Consider the following 16011-nt stretch of genomic DNA (forward strand, 5'->3'; position numbering starts at 1 on the left):
ACAACAACAACAACAACAACAACAACAACAACAACAACAACAACAACAACAACAACAACAACAACAACAACAACAACAACAACAACAACAACAACCGCAGCAACAGCAGCTGCAACGACATTTGTTTCCTCAAGGGCAATGGCAAAGGCAAGGGCTGGCTCGAGGAATCTGCTACCCGCAGCAACAACCACAACAACAACAGCAGCAGCAGCAGCAGCAGCTGGCCATCTTTTCTCCAATGTCGGAACCGTCGTCCGCGATCATGCAGGAGCCCGTCTTCGAAGCTCGACGAAGGCTTTTCGAGGATATGCAACGCAAACTTGTGTCCCAGGTCCAGCGGCAAGTGTCGGTATCTCATCCATCAAAAGACGATCTCCGACCTCGCGTCAGGAGCGCGCCTGCTCAGGCTCCGAGCGAAGTAGCAGCGCACCGACTGCGATCAGAAAGGAGCATTACTGTTGCGGAAGGCATGGTACCCATAAACTCACATTTGAGGCCGATCGACACCACCACTGCCGACACAAACAGCAGCAATACATACAGCGGAGCTATGTCGAAGAACAAGAGTCCTCAACAGACTCAAGCAGTTCTAGCAGGGAAAGAAGCTCAGCTAGGCAGCGTGAAGCCTGCGACCAAGCACGCCACCAAGCACAGCAGGCTCTTTGTGTCGCTCTTGCCGCCAAACTTCCAGAACTATCCGCGTTACGTTACCTACGATGTTGAAAATTTTGCAGAATGCTTTCGGAGGACACATCTCAAGCACGATGAATGGCAGCGTGGCAAGCGCACCTTCGAGATGTGGCCTGGAACGGGAATTCCAAAAGTAGCCGGCCTCTGCGAAACGAGCAACTCGACCACGGCTTTGCAGGCTGCTGCTGGGCGTGGAAGGCTCGTCGGTCTCTTGCCCGCAGTCGACAAGCTTGACCGAGAAAATAGCGCTTTCATAGCATCCTTCGAAAGCGTTCTCACCGAGCTCGATAAAGAGCGTTCGAGTCGGGTAGAGCTGGAGCAACGCCAGGTTGAGATGGAGGCAAAGCTGGTGGCTATGGATACGAAGTGGAAAGAATTGATGGAGAATCAGCTAGAACAGAAAACCGAATTCGAGCAGAGGCTGGAAGAAGTGCTGCAGAAGATTGATGGGATCCAGCAGGGGCTGGAAGACTTGCATCAGAAGCAGAGCAAGCCATCGGTGCCAGGCGTGCATCAAGGCAACAGCATCGGAACGTCGATGACGAGCAATACACGGGATGCAGGTCAGCAAACGACCGGACATGCAGATATTGAACTCCCTGGTACGGGAGTGCATATCAACAATCACCAATCTACCACCCTGGAGTATACCTCAACTCCTCAAATTGACAAAGAAGAGGAAACCCCCTTCCAAGCTGCTTCGATGAAGAGACTATTGGCGTTCAAAGCATTGGCGAGAATGGACTCGAGCCTCATGGGTGCCCTCGATTTCGGCCAGAAGAGCGAGAGCCCTAAAGAGATGAAGGTGAAAGGCGCAAGCCCCGAAAGCGTCGTTCAGAGTGCCGATGTTTTCCACGAGGCGACGAACGATGGCCATCCCAATGAAGTACCCGATTCGAAGGAAATTATCGAATCCAGGGATGGTAGCGAGAAGACATCTGAACGAAAGTCAGAGGCTAGTGAGGCTTCGGCTGTCGTCTCAGCAGCTCCCATCAGCAGCAGCAGGTGCGCCTCTCTCGAAACAAAACAATCTTCAGAGTCCTGTCGCCCGTGCATTGGCAGGACCGCTATGAGCAAGCAGACCAATCCGCCCATGCCACCAAGATCGCCGAACACTGACAACATCATCAATAATAGAGGTTCGCCGATGAAAGGGATCCTTATCAATCGATCGGCCCACCGTGCTGCCGCTGTTTATAGTAAGCTCAACCAAAAGCGAATTTCGTCACCACAAGCGGCCTCAGCAGCTACATCTCAGTCAGTGGTACCGATTCACAAGAAGAGTGACTCGAACGACAATGCCTTGAGTGGCAAAGAAGTCATTGACCGCAAGACATTTGCGGAGGACGACGTACCAACACTGTCACATGATGCTTCCTCGCCTGCGAGCGCAGCCAATATAGGACGCATCGACGCACCAATTGTCATTATCGATACCGATGACGAATCTGCAGATGACGGCGAAAACGTCTCGGCCAGCCTGGATGGCGGAATTAGTTGTCGAAAGGAAAAGGCCCATCGCACGCCCAGACTTGACAATAGTCCCCAACCTTTTTTTGATGATAAGGACGGTGACGACATTGACAAGAAGCCGCCCGAGCCTCGGAGGAAGAGGAAGCCGGAAGGCCCTTTTCGCTTCGCTGATGCAGACGTCGAGATTCCTTCGGTGAAGAGAAGAGCGAATCCTCACCTGTCCTCTTCTTCTCCTATTACTTCGAGGTCACCTTCGACGAATCCGGGTATCAACATGCCCAACAAGATATCGAAGCTTTCTTCGTGATGATCTGGAGGCTAAGCATTTTCAGCATACGCTGTGTCCGACTAGGTCCATATCGAAACCCCCCTCTCCTTCCTCTCTCTCTTCCATGACCCTTCAAGTGACTAAACCTGTTTCCTTACTTCTCTGTCTCGGCCCCATCGCAAGACACAACTTTGAAGACCTCCTCTATCTTTCTCGTCCTGTTGTAGAGTACTATACAGATACTGAATCACAAGTGTTCTCTAAGTCTTCCCTCAAGCAGCCCGGAGCGCAACGGCTCTCTGCGCAACGACGCCACTCTTGAGTCCCTTTGTCGCGGGTAGATCAATGTGGAAGAGAGAAATCTGTCTATCGGCGTTGAGGTAGACGCTGAGGGGCACCCTCTGCTCTTCTGCCGCCCCTCCCCTTTGTCTCGATGCGTCCCATTCCGCTTGGGGGATCCAGACAAGGGTGCAATCGTCCAAGAGCGTCGTTGCGCCGTCATTGAGCTTCAACGAACCAATCCCACCGGCTTGCTGCCAATCGGCGCCTTCGAGCTTCAGACCCTTGATTGTAAATCCTGTCGTGATGGAGCCGGCCGAGAGGTTGTTGATCCTCAGGTCCAGCTTTAGATTCTCGAGCGAGACCCTTGTCCGATGGGCGACAGCTTGCCGTGTCGCCGTGAGGTATGCGCCCGGGGAGAATAGGAGGCCAAGGGTGACAGCAAATAGCTCAAAGCGAGTCTCAGTCGTAATGGCTTGCAATTGGGCCAGTCGCTGGGCCAGATCGGAAATCCAGAGGCCGAGTGTCATCGTCTTGGCGATGGGGTATTGGCGCCAGTTGGCCGGCACGATGCCCTTGGGCAAGTCATTGAGCAGCTGTCGGTTGTGATTCGTTTGCCTTTTTTCGCCTAGGCACACCTCCATGACCTCCAAGAGATCTTGCCGAACAACCTTGAGGAGCTGCGAACCCTGGCGGTGCTCTCTGGCCCAGAACCTGAAGAGGGGATTCGCGATGCTGTCAGAAGTTCCCTTGAGGGTTGAAATTTCCTTGGGCAGCGCTTCCAGCCACTCCTTGGCGTTTTGGTACAGAGCTTTCATCCAAGCCGGTTGCTGAGAGGCCGCCGACGCCGCTGTCGCTGTATGACCATTGCTAGGACCTGCTCCCAGTTCAGTGGGTTTGGCGGGTGTCGCAGGTTCGTCATCGTCGTCATCAGCCAGCTGCCTCATCTTAACGAGCTTGCTGAGCACTGCGGCACCCTGCGCCGTCGCGATGACCCTCTCTGCGGTCGGAGGTAGGGCCAGCCATTGGGGAGGCTGCTGGTCCGGCAACTTCTGCACCCACGCCATAAATTGATCCATTTTTGTACCCTCTGGCGCAATCAATGGTTCGTCTTTATCCTCGACGAGGGCGAACGTCTGCTCGTAGGCTCGAGGCGTAAAGAGACCATCGACAAAAGAGTCAAGCAGGATCTGATCGGCGCCATTGTCAATCTTGCCGCCATAGATGCTCTGCTTGAGCAGCGAACGAAGGGCGTCCCAAGGGATGCTGGCAGGGTCGACGTTGCTTCGCCCCTTTGCTACTCGGCCAACCCAAGCTTCAATCGTGTCGAGAGCCGTTTCCGCATCGGAATCGTTGAATTCGAAGGCCTTCGACCAACCAAGCGGGGTATATCGCAGTCGCTCCGTGAGGGTGGCATGGAAGAACGAGAGGAGGAAAAAGAGGCGCATGACTTCGGCTGGGCCCTTTTGAAGGCGGGAGGGCGAGATGCTCCGTAGGCTGTCCATCATGTTGGCTCGCAGGCCCGGTGGTGGCTCGTTCATGAGGATTCTGCTGGCTCGCAAGAAATTGACGGGAATCACAGGGTTGGTCTCGCATGTGAGAAAGAGGCGGAAATTGCGGTTGGCATTGAGGCCAAGCATCTTCTTCTCGAGCTGAGAGAGCCACGACGGGGCAAGATGGACGTTCTTGAGTAGGACCCAGTGGCCGGCCCGCGCTCCTGCGGCAATGGCCTGGTCGGCGAGCGAGAAGCCCTCTTGAGAGCCCATGGCGACCGAGTTGCACTTTGTCCCAGTGGCGCGAACTAGACCGTCGACGCGATAGCTGGCGTCAAAGCCCGGTACCGAGCACAGAGCGACGGGAGTTTGTGGCCCCACCTCGTCCGAGACGATGCTCTGCAGGTCATAGGCCGTCTCAGAGAGAATGTCGGTGGCGAAGACGGTGTTGACGAGCGTCGTCATGGCTTGAATTACTCGGTCCGGCCGCAAACATTTGACGACGAGCAGTTTACGGACCAGGGTGCTGAGCTGAGATGAGCCTTCTGCCTCCCAGAAGACCGGCACCTCGTTCTCAGGTGAATTGGACTCCAGAAACGCTCGCCAAAGCGACCCATTGCCCTCAATGTGCTGCTCGACGGATCGGAAGAGAGCCAATCGTTTGTATGCCGTCAAACGTTGACGTTGCTCGACATTGAGTAGCTCATCCAAGACACCGCCGGTTTGAGGAGGCGGCGCCCCTACGACATCACCGCCCTCCAGTAGGAAATCGAACTCGTCACCCTCGAATGCGTCCGGGTCGTCGCCTTCTCGGGCCCAAATTTGTGCAAGGAGCATGGCGAGCATGACGTGGTCGTGGTGCATGAGCGCCCGGTTCGTTCTCTTGTACACAAGGAGGAAAAGGTCTCGAGTCAAGATATTGAGACGCTCCTTGGGATCGGTGACGCCTTGGAGGTTCGGATTGCGCCTCAGGACAAAGTCGAAGATGTCCAGGAAGAAGCGCAGCGAGAATTGGTAGAAGTGATTGACGAGGTTGAGCTGGTCGAGAACAAAGAAGAGAGAGCTGCAAGCCTTGGCCAGAGGGATGTACTGTTGTGTCACCTCGTCGACCTCTTGCATGATGGCATCAGTCTCTTCCACTTTGCTGGTCACCTCGGCCGCCTCCTTCTTAAGCGTCTCGAGCGTGTCGATGACCTTGTCATCGTCGAGAATGTTTCCTTTGCTTTCGTTCAAGGCATTTAGAAGACTCTTCTCGAGATGCCGCAAACGCAGTCGGAATTCGCCTTGAAGCTTCATCAGGTCTGTCCGCTTCTTGTCCGTGTCTGGCCTCTCGGACTTGAGAACCTGATCCAAGCTCTGGCTCTGCAAGCTGCCCCTGGTCATCGTGAAGTTGACAAAGGTGACACGACTGCAGACATCGGGTGTGAACTCGACCGAGGGATCTCTCGTCGAGAGAAACATGGTGAAGGAAGGCGAGTAGTCGATCTCTTGGCTGCCTAATCGGATCAACACGCGACCACCCGTCTTGCGAAGCTCGCCATTGAGGACTGGATTAATGATAGGGTCGAGATGCTCGACGTCTTGGATCAAGAGGGGATTTCCGAAACGCAAGGCGCTCTCGAGATTTTTGAGAAAGGCCTCGTCCAGAAAGGACGTGACTGTAAGCTTGCGATCGCGGTACTCATTCGTGAGGAACGTCGTCGCCTGGCCGGAGGGGTCGATGATGAGAGGGAATCTCTTGAATCGTTGAAGCATGATGGCGTTCTCGGTACAAAGAATGTCGGCCGGGAGTGACTTCGACTGCCAGCCAAGGCGATCATCGGCCGTGGACAGGTAGTCGGCGAAGGACAGCTCGGGCTTGAACTTGACGCCAACGTGTTGTAGGTGAGCCACCCATCCATGCCACATCGACTCGCGATACTGCTGGTCAAAGAATCCAGCATAGGTGAGAAAGGCAGCTGAGAGGAGCGCATCGCCGACGATGGTGCTCATCTGAGTATCGAACGTGCGGCTGCCAGCCTCCCAGCGCTCCTTCTCGGAGCCAAGGCTGTCAAGGAGCTGTATGCTCCTATCGACCCTCCTCTGCACTCTCTCCATCTCGCTCTTGATGGACTGCGTCTCGCTGATCAAGGCCGCGTACTCGTCCTTGTATCGACCGATGCTGGCCTCAAGCTCTGAAATCATCGTCACTATCGTCCCGGCTTGCTCCTTGGTCTCTTGTGCTTGATTCTCGAGCGAGTCGACCTCGTCCCGCAGAGGTCCGACACGGTCGAGAATCTCTGAGAAGTGGACCTGTGCAATGACCCATTTGGCCAGAGGGCCACAAGCCTTGGACGCCCTGCTGATCGTCTCGTAGTTGTAGTCCGGCTTGCTGAGGTAGTCTCTCTTCATCTTTTCACGGACAGTCCTCGTCATCTGTCGATCGGTATCGAAGTTGACAATCGACGAGATGAAGTCGTCCCTCCTGATAATGCCTTGTACCGTCTTCCAGCTATCGACGCGATGGCCTAAAGCGATGCAGACCGACTCCATCGTGTTCTTGACGGGCGCTGGTGGATTGCCCATCGAACGGACCTCTGTCAAGTGCTGTTTCTTGATGTTGCTGACCGAGGACTGCGCTTCCTGGACAGCCGGTTCGGCGTCGGCGAGATCCTTCATGACGACCTCTCTTCGCTCTCCAATCTCCTTTTCCTGCCTCTCGAGGTTGCTCTGGATCTCAATCGACGCTGCCTTCTGTTCTTCTGCCTGCTTCTGGTCCGCAACCATTCGCTGCAGCTTCTCGTTGGCTTCTGCATTTTTAGCCTCGAGCTGCGTCCGCTTGACTGCCAGACTCTTTTGCAGCTCTGACACTGCCTCGACCTATATGGAAGGGTGACTCTCTCAGTTCGTGTTCTTGACAGGCACTTCTCCTCCTCCTGCAGCTCACCGTCTCCTTTAGCTTGTCCAAGCCGACGTTGAGATGTCGTTGCTCTTCCTCGAGCCCTTCTCTCTTTTCGTCGCTGAGCCCAACATAGTGGTGGATCAGATCAAGAAAGGACCGCGGACCAAGCTGTAGCCTCCTGCCTTGACGCCGCTTGAGCCTCTCTGCCTGCTGGTAGACGGAAAAATGTACGTGGACCAGCGTGTCGATGACTTCGGGCGCAGAGGGGCCCAGGTCGAGCGATGCCGTCAGTTCGGCGGCCACGGTGCGATAGGCGCTGGGCGCCCAGTCGCCGGGCACTTTAGTCGCCACGGTCCCCGTCGCAACTGGCATCGTCGTCGTCTTAGGGACCTCAACGCGCCTCTCCCTCTCCCCTTGAAGTCCAAAGTGTTGCTTTCATTTGGCTCGAGTCTAGCTCAGCACGTGGCTTCCAATTTCCGTCTTCCGAGCGAGAAGAGGCATCCCATTAAGACTCATTCACCGGTAAGGGTGAAGGGCTTCTTTTAAAGGTTTCGTCTAGTAACATCAGCCAGCTACCAAGATGGATGCCTCGGGCTCTGCTTCGCCTCTCCTCACCCCCGGCACGGGAGGTTCCGCTGCGGAAGGCTATACGCTTGCCGTGATAGGGTGCGGTACGATGGGCGTCGCGATCCTGTCTGGCGTACTCGACTCCAAGACCCAGGTAGAAGCGCGCAAGAATGCCATGGCGGCCGCCGCCTCCTCGCAAAAGCAGCAACAATCCAATGGCGGTCCTGACGGGCCCTCACTCTCCGACAGCATTGCCTCTCTTCTTGATGTAGACGAGTCGTCGGATCCCTCGAGCACACGGCTGCTGCCCTCTCGCTTCATCGCCTGCGTTTCGCGAACCGAGTCCGCGCGCCGGCTCAAGAGGACGTTTGCAGCGCACGCAGACGTCGTTGAAGTTGTCGCATCCGCCAATGTCGAAGCAGCTCAGCAGGCAGATGTGGTGCTGCTCGCCTGCAAGCCACAGATGGTCGCCGAGATCCTCGTCAAGGAGAAGGGGATGCGCGAGGCCCTTCACGGCAAGCTCGTCTGCTCCATCTGTGCCGGATTGCGAATCGAGCAGATTCGCGACATGGTCGATGAGAGTACAAGAGTCGTACGAGCGATGCCAAACACCCCTTCCAAGGTGCGTCTCGCATTCCGTGCTGCTTCTTCGAAATCATATGCTGACCTCCCCCTCCCTCTTCGTAATCCTCTATCAGATTCGACAAGGAATGACGATCCTCACTCCCTTGCCCTCATCAGACCCCTTGGCGGCCCAATCGCGCCGAATTCTTGTCTCCATCTTTCAAGCTGTCGGGCGCTGCCGGTTCCTCGACGAGAAGCACTTTGACGCTGCCACGGCCTTGGCTGGCTCTGGCCCCGCCTTTGCATGCGTCTTTCTCGAGGCCATGGCCGACGGCGCCGTCATGATGGGTCTTCCCCGCAAGGAGGCCCTGGAGCTGGCTGCACAGAGTGAGCGCTTTCCTTTTCTGCCTGTTCCTCGAGTGGTCCGATATCTGACTATATGCTCTTCAACAGCCATGCAAGGCGCTGCGCGCATGGTCCTCGAGTCAGGCATGCACCCCGCTGCCATCAAGGACAGCGTCACAAGTGAGTTTCTCTTTTAACTTTGTTTCCTCCCTCTACCCCTCCAACCCTTGCTGAGGCTCCTTCTCTATGTTCGCAGCCCCGGGAGGATGCACAATCGCCGGGCTTCTCAACCTCGAAGACGGAAAGGTCCGGTCAACAGTCGCAAGGACCATCCAAGCTGCGGCCGAGCACGCCTCTGGCCTAGGTCAGACGTCAAAGAAGTGACTGGCGCCCGGCTGAGAATCGTAATTCTTGTCATCATCTCTTGTACGACTAGCAATATGCCAGCAGCAATGCCTTCATGCTCTGCGACAGTTCCTTTCGCTTTCTTACTTTTCATTTCTGGCGAGGACAAGGTGGAGAGAGAGACCGAGAGGTAAAGAGGAGGGGATGGACAGGAAAAAGAAAAAGACCGATTCGAGCGAAGAAAGAAGATGAGATACGACCGAAGTCTTCCCTCCCATCGAGGCGGGAAAACTATAGAAAGGGGTTGGCGATGGAAAGAGAAGACTATATGGAAGGGTTCATGGGTGTGTGAAGGGAATGACGGCAGGGAGGAGGATGGAGTGATGGAGTGAATGAGAAGGGGAAGAGGGGGAAGGGGAGTTGCGTGCGTATGTACAGGCAAGATGGGGAACAGGAACGGGGAATCGAGGATGAAAAGGAAGATGGAAGAAGAGGGTCGTCTCCCCCGCCTATCTCGCAATCGGATCATGTGGCCTGCCTGCCCCTGAGCCTCAGTCAAGCGTGACGCGTAGCGATTCGAGGGGAATAGGCTGGAAGTTGTGGATGTCGATGCCCTGCTCGCTGAGCGCAGGTCGCGCATGCTCAGGCACAAGACGCTCGATCAGGTCCGGTCGAATGGAAAGCTCTGCGGAAACGGGTTTCATGTAAGCAGGAGCAAACAGGTCGACGATGCTTTAGATCGGACCACACTCACCCTCTTTGGTCCAATTGAAGAGCTGGGGCGTCTCCCGTCCGTTGGGCATCCTCAGGTCCGGCTGCCTCAGCTCGTCAAAGAAGGGATGGCAGATGGCCTCGACGGCAGTCAATCTCGCGCTGGGCGTGTATTCGAGAAGCCGACTGATGAGGTCGATGGCCTCTGGTGGCGTCCGCGGGCGGAACACCTTGGAGAATGGGTGTGGCCTGATTTGAGGGAATTTATGCTCCATGTAGTTGGGGTTCATTGTCTTGATCTGCTCCTTGGTCGGCGTGCCGAGCACCTTGATGATCTCGACGAGCTGGTCGATACCGCTCTCTCCTGGGAACAGAGGTTGCCCCTGCATGAGCTCGGCCATGACGCATCCAGTCGACCAGATGTCTGGTTTTGCAATGTGAGTTGCGTTCCGAAGCATTGCTGATAGCTCTCACTCACCAATGTTGGTCGTGTAGTTCGTCGCTCCAAAGATGAGCTCCGGCGCCCGGTAGTACCTCGAACAGATGTAGCTGACATTCGGTTCCCCCGCAACGAGAATCTTCGCCGAGCCAAAGTCGCAAAGCTTCAAAACGCCAGTCGTGGGGTTGAGGAGCAGGTTCTGCGGCTTGATGTCCCGGTGGCAGATGCCGATGCTGTGGATGTAAGCCAGGCTGCGGAGCAATTGGTACATGTAGAGCTTGATTAGGAGCATCGGCATCGTCTGCTTGAGCTTTGCATAGTGTCGCGACGCGCGGTACACTGTCTCTGGCACGTATTCGAGGACGAGGTTGAGGAAGACTTCGTCCTTCTGTTCTCAGAGATGCAAGTCAGGATGGGCAAGCGATCGGAGGTACTACCAAGACGCACCTTGTCGCCGTTCGAGTAGAAGAACGCTCGCAAATCAACCACATTCGGGTGCGCTACGATCCGCATGATCTGAAGCTCTCGGTTCTGGGAGAAGGGTAAGGTCAGTGAGACGCTGCACAGACCGCGAGTCGGGAGATTGGGCACTCACCTTGAATCGCTTGTCCTGCAAGACCTTCTTGATTGCGACATCCTCCTGGTTCTCTTTTGGCGCGCTCCCTGCCGCGCCCTGATCTTGTGATGCGCCAGCTCCCTCTACCAAGTTGCCGTTGCCCCCACTGACGAGTCGGGCTTGAAAGACGACACCAAAGGAGCCGTTTCCTATAACCTTACAATTTGTATACGAAATGTCCCTCTGCTCGCCGGACTTGCCGTCCGAGGCAGTGACCTTGATCACTTTGAGGGGGTCGTCCATCACTGCGGGTGCAGACACGGGGAGGGAGAGTTGTGAGTATGACTGGATCTGGCATGTCAGGACGCGTGTGAGACAGGGTGTCGTCGGACGACCCAAGCGGCTGTGGCTTGGGGTGCGTGGACACAGTCATGCCGGCCCTCACGATGGCCGCGAGGACGCAGAATGGTGACCAGCACGGCAAACGCTCGGACACGGACAGAGGCCACTGGGCACAAGCCTCCCCGACCGGAGAAAGCGCACCAAAACATCCAGGCGGCAGTGCTCGCATGAGTCCCACACGCACATCGGGCCGACCTCATATGCGTCCGACCTTTCTGCATCCGTGACGACGCCCCGGCGCCCTTGTGTCGCCGTGCACACTGCCGTCGCAGCCACCGCCGCCGCACACGACACATGACAACAGACGAAAGAACTGGGACTCACTGATGAAAACTCACAGATGACTCCGTTGGTACGGGACATCAAAGTTTGCTGGGATTGGATGGTCGCGTCGTGGTCCAATAAGTGTGGGTTGGGACCACCAAAGTCAAATGAGCTCTGGCGAGTGTAGGTGTCAGTTGCCTACGAGGACAGTGGCTTCGAAGCGAGGTGCTCGAGGTCGTTGTCGTCTTCGTCACGAAGCCGCCGATGCGTCGTCGCGTGTAAGTGCCCAAGAAGAGGGAATCGTCGCTCCCCGCTGGCCTTAGCAGTTTTTCGCTTTTCGCGCGCTGGAACAGTGAAAACTCCACCCGCTCGTTTGAATCTTTGGGTGCGTCACAGTCGAGGTGCAGAAGAGAGAGAGAGGCCGCCCTGAGCGATTGACGCGTCTAGCTCAGAGAACGAAGGAGGGAAGAGGATTTGTAGATCAAAAGGATGCTGTGTCGAGAGCCTCCTTGTGCTTGGTTTTTCTCTTTTGTTGGTAGGTGAGAGCGAGCCAGGCTTTTTGGGCTAAACACAGAGAGAGAGGGAGGAGGAAGAGAGAAAGTCACGCGTGCGCGCGTTCGTTCCTTCGACTTTTGGCTGGCCTGCACTTGCAGCAGGCGCCTGGATCTCGCTTTTGCAAAATTGGCAGACCTGCGTCTCTGTCTCCGCTCAGCTCAGACAAGTTTCGTTGAGTAATCTAGGGAGAGTTTGGCCTGTCAAGACTGCGCTGGCAATGTCAAACGAGGGAATGCGGACAGACACAGCGTCGTCCAGGGGGGGGAACAGGACAGATTTCATTCTCCATCGTCACAATCGGGGTGTTTCTGGAGTGGGGCCCTGAGAACTCAATACCCTGCTAGCGAGTTACGGCCTCTATCTTCTGCGCCACCAATAGCAGTAGTGAGGGCCTCGCTAGCTAGCTGGGTGCGTCCAAAGCGGACGACAAGGTCCCGAACTACTGTGGGTCCAAGAATGCCTGAACGTCTCGCTTGACCTAGCCCCCCAGCGATGCCTCTGTCGGCCCGTCGTCCTGCGTGGCCCTGAATCTGCACGAGACTGCCTGCCTGCCTGCCTGCCTGCCCCAACCCTCGCCAACGCATTTTAAAAATTTCCCGCAAATTTGACTTTATAATTTCCTAGTGTAGTAGTAAAACAATAATGCCTCTCAGCTCTGGCCGCCATTATTGCAGTACTGTGCTGGAAAGGAGCGGGTCCCACATTGCCTGACTAACATGAAGCACCCGACCTAGACCCCTGCCTATCTTCGATCTAAGTAGCATCGGGCACCCTTGCCGTTGATCAAGCTGTGATCAACACTTCCGAATCGGAGACCTTTTTCTATTTATTATCTGGACAAGGAAGTGCTTGGCCTCCAGGATGTGCTAAATGACAGGCACTCAACAGCGGGGTAGATTGCGTCCCTGAATAAGGTCCATCTGCAACTCCCACGCTTTTCTGCCTAGGACGTCGTTGCGAGCAAAGGCACTTGGTTGGATAATCGTGGCCGGGTATGTAAGGAATTGGCCCGAGAGCCGCTTCTCGTCGACTTCTTTCGCCGTGGCAGCAAAGAGGCCTGTCAATGCTCCTTGGCGCGAGTCAATCAGGATTGCCTTGATAATGGCAGCTAGGTAGCGGTTGTACTGAGTCCACGGCAACATCCTGTGAACAAAGTCATTGTCGATCTCGCCTTTGCCAATCGTCAGTTGCCCGAGTCCAGACGGGCATTCCCCGGCCGAGCTCACCAGGATGCAGAGCCAAACAAGCAATGTTCTCGTTACTCAAATCGCTGCTCAGCTTCCTCGCCAAGAGCGCTTGGGCAAGCTTCGGTGGGCATAAAGATGAACATAACGAAAAGAAAGGACGACAGGTCCCGTGCTCACCTTGCTCTGTGCATATCTCGCATTCTCGCTTCGTCTTGGGTCATTGACGTCCTTCCAACTATTGAAGGTCGGCTCGACGCCGAGAGGCCACCGCAGATTGGCCCAGAACTCGGTGTTGGACGAGATAAAGATGATGCGACACGATGATGCACTGTGGCGAGAGGTTTTCTTGATCAGGGGGTAGAGCTCATCGAGCATGGCCAACTGGTTTGTGCAATTGGTTGCCCTGTAACATTGGTCTTAAGAATACGCCAATCATAAGGGAGAAGAGAAGAGCGGAGAAGGAAGATGCTCACATGATCAGGTCAATGCCGTCTTCACTGAGCGGTCGTGCTCCCCAAGTTGAAGGTGCACCGGCACAGAAGTAAGCCACATCGAGGCGCTTAGCCTGAGGGTGAGCCAGGAACACCGTTGCGGCCTTCTTCGCCAGAGCCAAGGAGCTGACGTCGCACTCGAAGTAGAGAACTTGGCCCTTCTTGCGATTGTCTCTCGCGGGGCCGCGTTCATCAAGGAGCTTATCGATTGTGTTGCGAGCCTTCTGAAATTTTTCCTCCTGTTGAGCGTGAGCCATCTCAGCACAACAAGAAGCCCGAAAGCAGCAGGGACAATCATGAGGTATGGCACTCACAGATCTACATCCCATAAACACCTGGGCACCATTACGGACGAGCTTAAAGCCTGGTCGATGAGCTCACGGTGCGCTCATCAAGAAGCAGCAAGCCAAAACGCTCACCTCGACACATGTCTCAACACCGATGCCGCCATTTGCTCCAGTCACGAGAGCGACCTTGCCCGTCAAATTCGGTATCTCGTCTACGGACCAGATCTTGGAAGGCCATCGATAAGGCTTGAAAGAGTAAGGGGCTGTCTGCTCAATGGCAACCAGAGCGGGAGCTACGACGAAAAGTACAAGTCCGATACACAAGAGCCAAGGACTGGCCCAAAGGATATCGATAGCTGTCGTCATGTTCGACTCCTCCTCAACGCTGGATCCTCCGAGGAGCCTCTGTCACAGATTGACGCCGGACTCTGGCGGTGACCTCTCTGGTGGAACGATTTGTGCTAGCGAAATCAGAGGAGCGCCTTAGCCTCAGAATGAAGAAGATGAAAGTGCGCGCACGCGCCATCTCTCTTCTGCTAGCCCTCTCCACCGCCACGATCCAGCCATGGAGCTGGCGGCACCGAGGATGACGGCTGACCGCACACCCTCAACATCAAAGCTTCCCATCGCTGTCACGACGCTCTCTGAGCGATTTCGCCGCGCAGTCCTTGAGGACAATCTCGCTTTGGCACAGCGCATCTACGAGAAGGCCCAAGGCACCCAGCGCGACGAAGAGGGGCCGCTGCATCTTCGAATGGCCTCTGGCTTGCTTCAGCAACCCACAGGTCGACATTCGCTGAAAGAAGAGAGGCGTACGCTCCCACCAGCCAAGAGGGCGGAGTGGGCCCAATTCAAGGCAAGTCAACGGCCATTCGATATTCGAAACGAGATCGACGACAGCAGGGAGAGCAGTGTCACGTCTGCTCGTCGCAACCACCACCACCACCATAGCCACCACCAATCACAGTACCAGCACCAAGGAAGGAGCTCGGCGTCGTCTTCATCGTCCTCTTCCTCTCCACAACTCCCCAACAACTCAAGTCAGGCCTGGGAATCTGGCTTGGGCTTGCCCACCCCACTAACAGCCAGGATCCGGGAGAGGGAGCGACAACGAGCGTCGGGCAAGGCAAAGTCCAGTCTGGCTCTGGCTCTCGAGCACGACGCAAGCATCGAGATGGTCAAGTGGCTCATCGAGATGGGGCATGAACGCAGTGACTTTTCTAGGGTGAGTTGGCCGACTGCGAAGCGACAGCGTAACAGACATTGTTTGTGTGCGCTTGAAGGAGAGCGCAAGTGACTGAAGCCGCCAAACAGGATAGCAAAAACTACACCATCGTCTCGCTTGCCGCGCAGAAGAATCGCTGTGATGTCATTGAAGCGTGCTGCATCGATGCTGTGGCCAATGCCGCTGCACTACACCACGCTCGCTCGACTGTGTTCCAGTCCAAGCCTCGTTTTGGTGATATGGACTTGGACGACACCCTCGAGGAGGACGAAGAGAGCAAGGACAAGTCTTTCCCTCTAGCTCGTGACGAGCAAGTCCAGAAGGTCAATGGAAACTTGGCGCAGCAGGTTAAGAAGCATCCTGAAAGGCCTGCGGAAGGTGCGATAAGTTTCAAGACTTGCAACTACTTATTCCCATGTCGCTGATGCCCTTTGGCAGGGACACCGCTACCCGGTGATTTGGACATTGGCTCGTCGTCGAGTAGCGAAGTGGGAGAAAATATTGTGCAGTCCGATCTCAAAGAGCTTCTCAATTGGCCCGACGATCTGGGTCGGACGGCGCTTTCTCTGGCCGCCATGAAGGGCTTTGAAGATGTTGTCACGGTGAGTCCAAGCGATTCTACTGATAGCTAGGGCTCATGAGTGCTGACTCCGCCATTCGTGGACCAGCTGCTTCTCGACCTTGGCGCCGACATTGACCAGGCAGACAAAGACGGAAATAGCCCTCTACATTAGTGAGCAGCGCATGCTTACCTACTCACTGAGGATCCCCGAAGAGCTGATCAGCTGTCCGGACATTGCAGCGCTTCTGCCCACAATCATCTCCTCGTCGTCAAGCTACTTATTGAGCGAGGGTGCAGGTTCGCCGCAAAGAATGATCACGGCTTCACCGCATCTGACTACGCTTACACGCTCAGCCTTAAGGCGGCTCTCGAGGCTTTCGGGAGGACGCAATATGAAGGCAGACGAAATGCCCGACGAAAAGCTACA

The 16011-nt window shown here is 55.6% G+C and overlaps 6 protein-coding genes across 6 annotated transcripts; 3 read left to right on the forward strand and 3 right to left on the reverse strand.

Annotated features, from left to right (window-relative positions):
- Positions 1–550: 550 nt before the first annotated feature.
- FA10DRAFT_288941 (hypothetical protein) lies at positions 551–2470 on the forward strand (the record flags this gene model as incomplete). The annotated part of the gene is made up of 2 exons (XM_025524248.1): positions 551–1695; positions 1828–2470. The coding sequence occupies 2 exons, from the start codon at positions 551–553 to the stop codon at positions 2468–2470; spliced, it is 1788 nt and encodes a 595-aa protein (XP_025374720.1).
- A 158-nt stretch (positions 2471–2628) lies between these two features.
- Positions 2629–7483, reverse strand: FA10DRAFT_256034 (putative cytoplasmic dynein heavy chain 2). Its single transcript, XM_025519793.1, has 2 exons — positions 7130–7483; positions 2629–7062 (listed from the first exon to the last, which is right to left on the reverse strand). The coding sequence occupies exons 1-2, from the start codon at positions 7454–7456 to the stop codon at positions 2704–2706; spliced, it is 4686 nt and encodes a 1561-aa protein (XP_025374721.1). The 5' UTR covers positions 7457–7483; the 3' UTR covers positions 2629–2703.
- Positions 7484–7616: 133 nt separating this feature from the next.
- On the forward strand, positions 7617–9032 carry FA10DRAFT_281696 (pyrroline-5-carboxylate reductase). Its single transcript, XM_025523711.1, has 4 exons — positions 7617–8273; positions 8350–8602; positions 8669–8740; positions 8817–9032. The coding sequence occupies exons 1-4, from the start codon at positions 7665–7667 to the stop codon at positions 8942–8944; spliced, it is 1062 nt and encodes a 353-aa protein (XP_025374722.1). The 5' UTR covers positions 7617–7664; the 3' UTR covers positions 8945–9032.
- A 424-nt stretch (positions 9033–9456) lies between these two features.
- Positions 9457–10914, reverse strand: FA10DRAFT_288944 (putative glycogen synthase kinase 3 alpha; the record flags this gene model as incomplete). The annotated part of the gene is made up of 5 exons (XM_025524249.1): positions 9457–9590; positions 9660–10040; positions 10095–10443; positions 10503–10586; positions 10651–10914. 5 exons carry the CDS (start codon positions 10912–10914, stop codon positions 9457–9459), a joined length of 1212 nt encoding a protein of 403 aa, XP_025374723.1.
- Positions 10915–10936: 22 nt separating this feature from the next.
- On the forward strand, positions 10937–11446 carry FA10DRAFT_269477 (hypothetical protein). Its single transcript, XM_025522768.1, has one exon. It carries the CDS (start codon positions 11058–11060, stop codon positions 11238–11240), a length of 183 nt encoding a protein of 60 aa, XP_025374724.1. The 5' UTR covers positions 10937–11057; the 3' UTR covers positions 11241–11446.
- Positions 11447–12582: 1136 nt separating this feature from the next.
- FA10DRAFT_269478 (NAD(P)-binding protein) lies at positions 12583–14281 on the reverse strand. Its single transcript, XM_025522769.1, has 6 exons — positions 13930–14281; positions 13825–13866; positions 13493–13749; positions 13197–13422; positions 13059–13137; positions 12583–13003 (listed from the first exon to the last, which is right to left on the reverse strand). The coding sequence occupies exons 1-6, from the start codon at positions 14161–14163 to the stop codon at positions 12714–12716; spliced, it is 1128 nt and encodes a 375-aa protein (XP_025374725.1). The 5' UTR covers positions 14164–14281; the 3' UTR covers positions 12583–12713.
- Between the last annotated feature and the right edge of the window lie 1730 nt (positions 14282–16011).

Source organism: Acaromyces ingoldii, assembly GCF_003144295.1.
Source record: "Acaromyces ingoldii strain MCA 4198 unplaced genomic scaffold FA10scaffold_7, whole genome shotgun sequence".
In the NCBI taxonomy this organism is placed as follows: domain Eukaryota; kingdom Fungi; phylum Basidiomycota; class Exobasidiomycetes; order Exobasidiales; family Cryptobasidiaceae; genus Acaromyces; species Acaromyces ingoldii.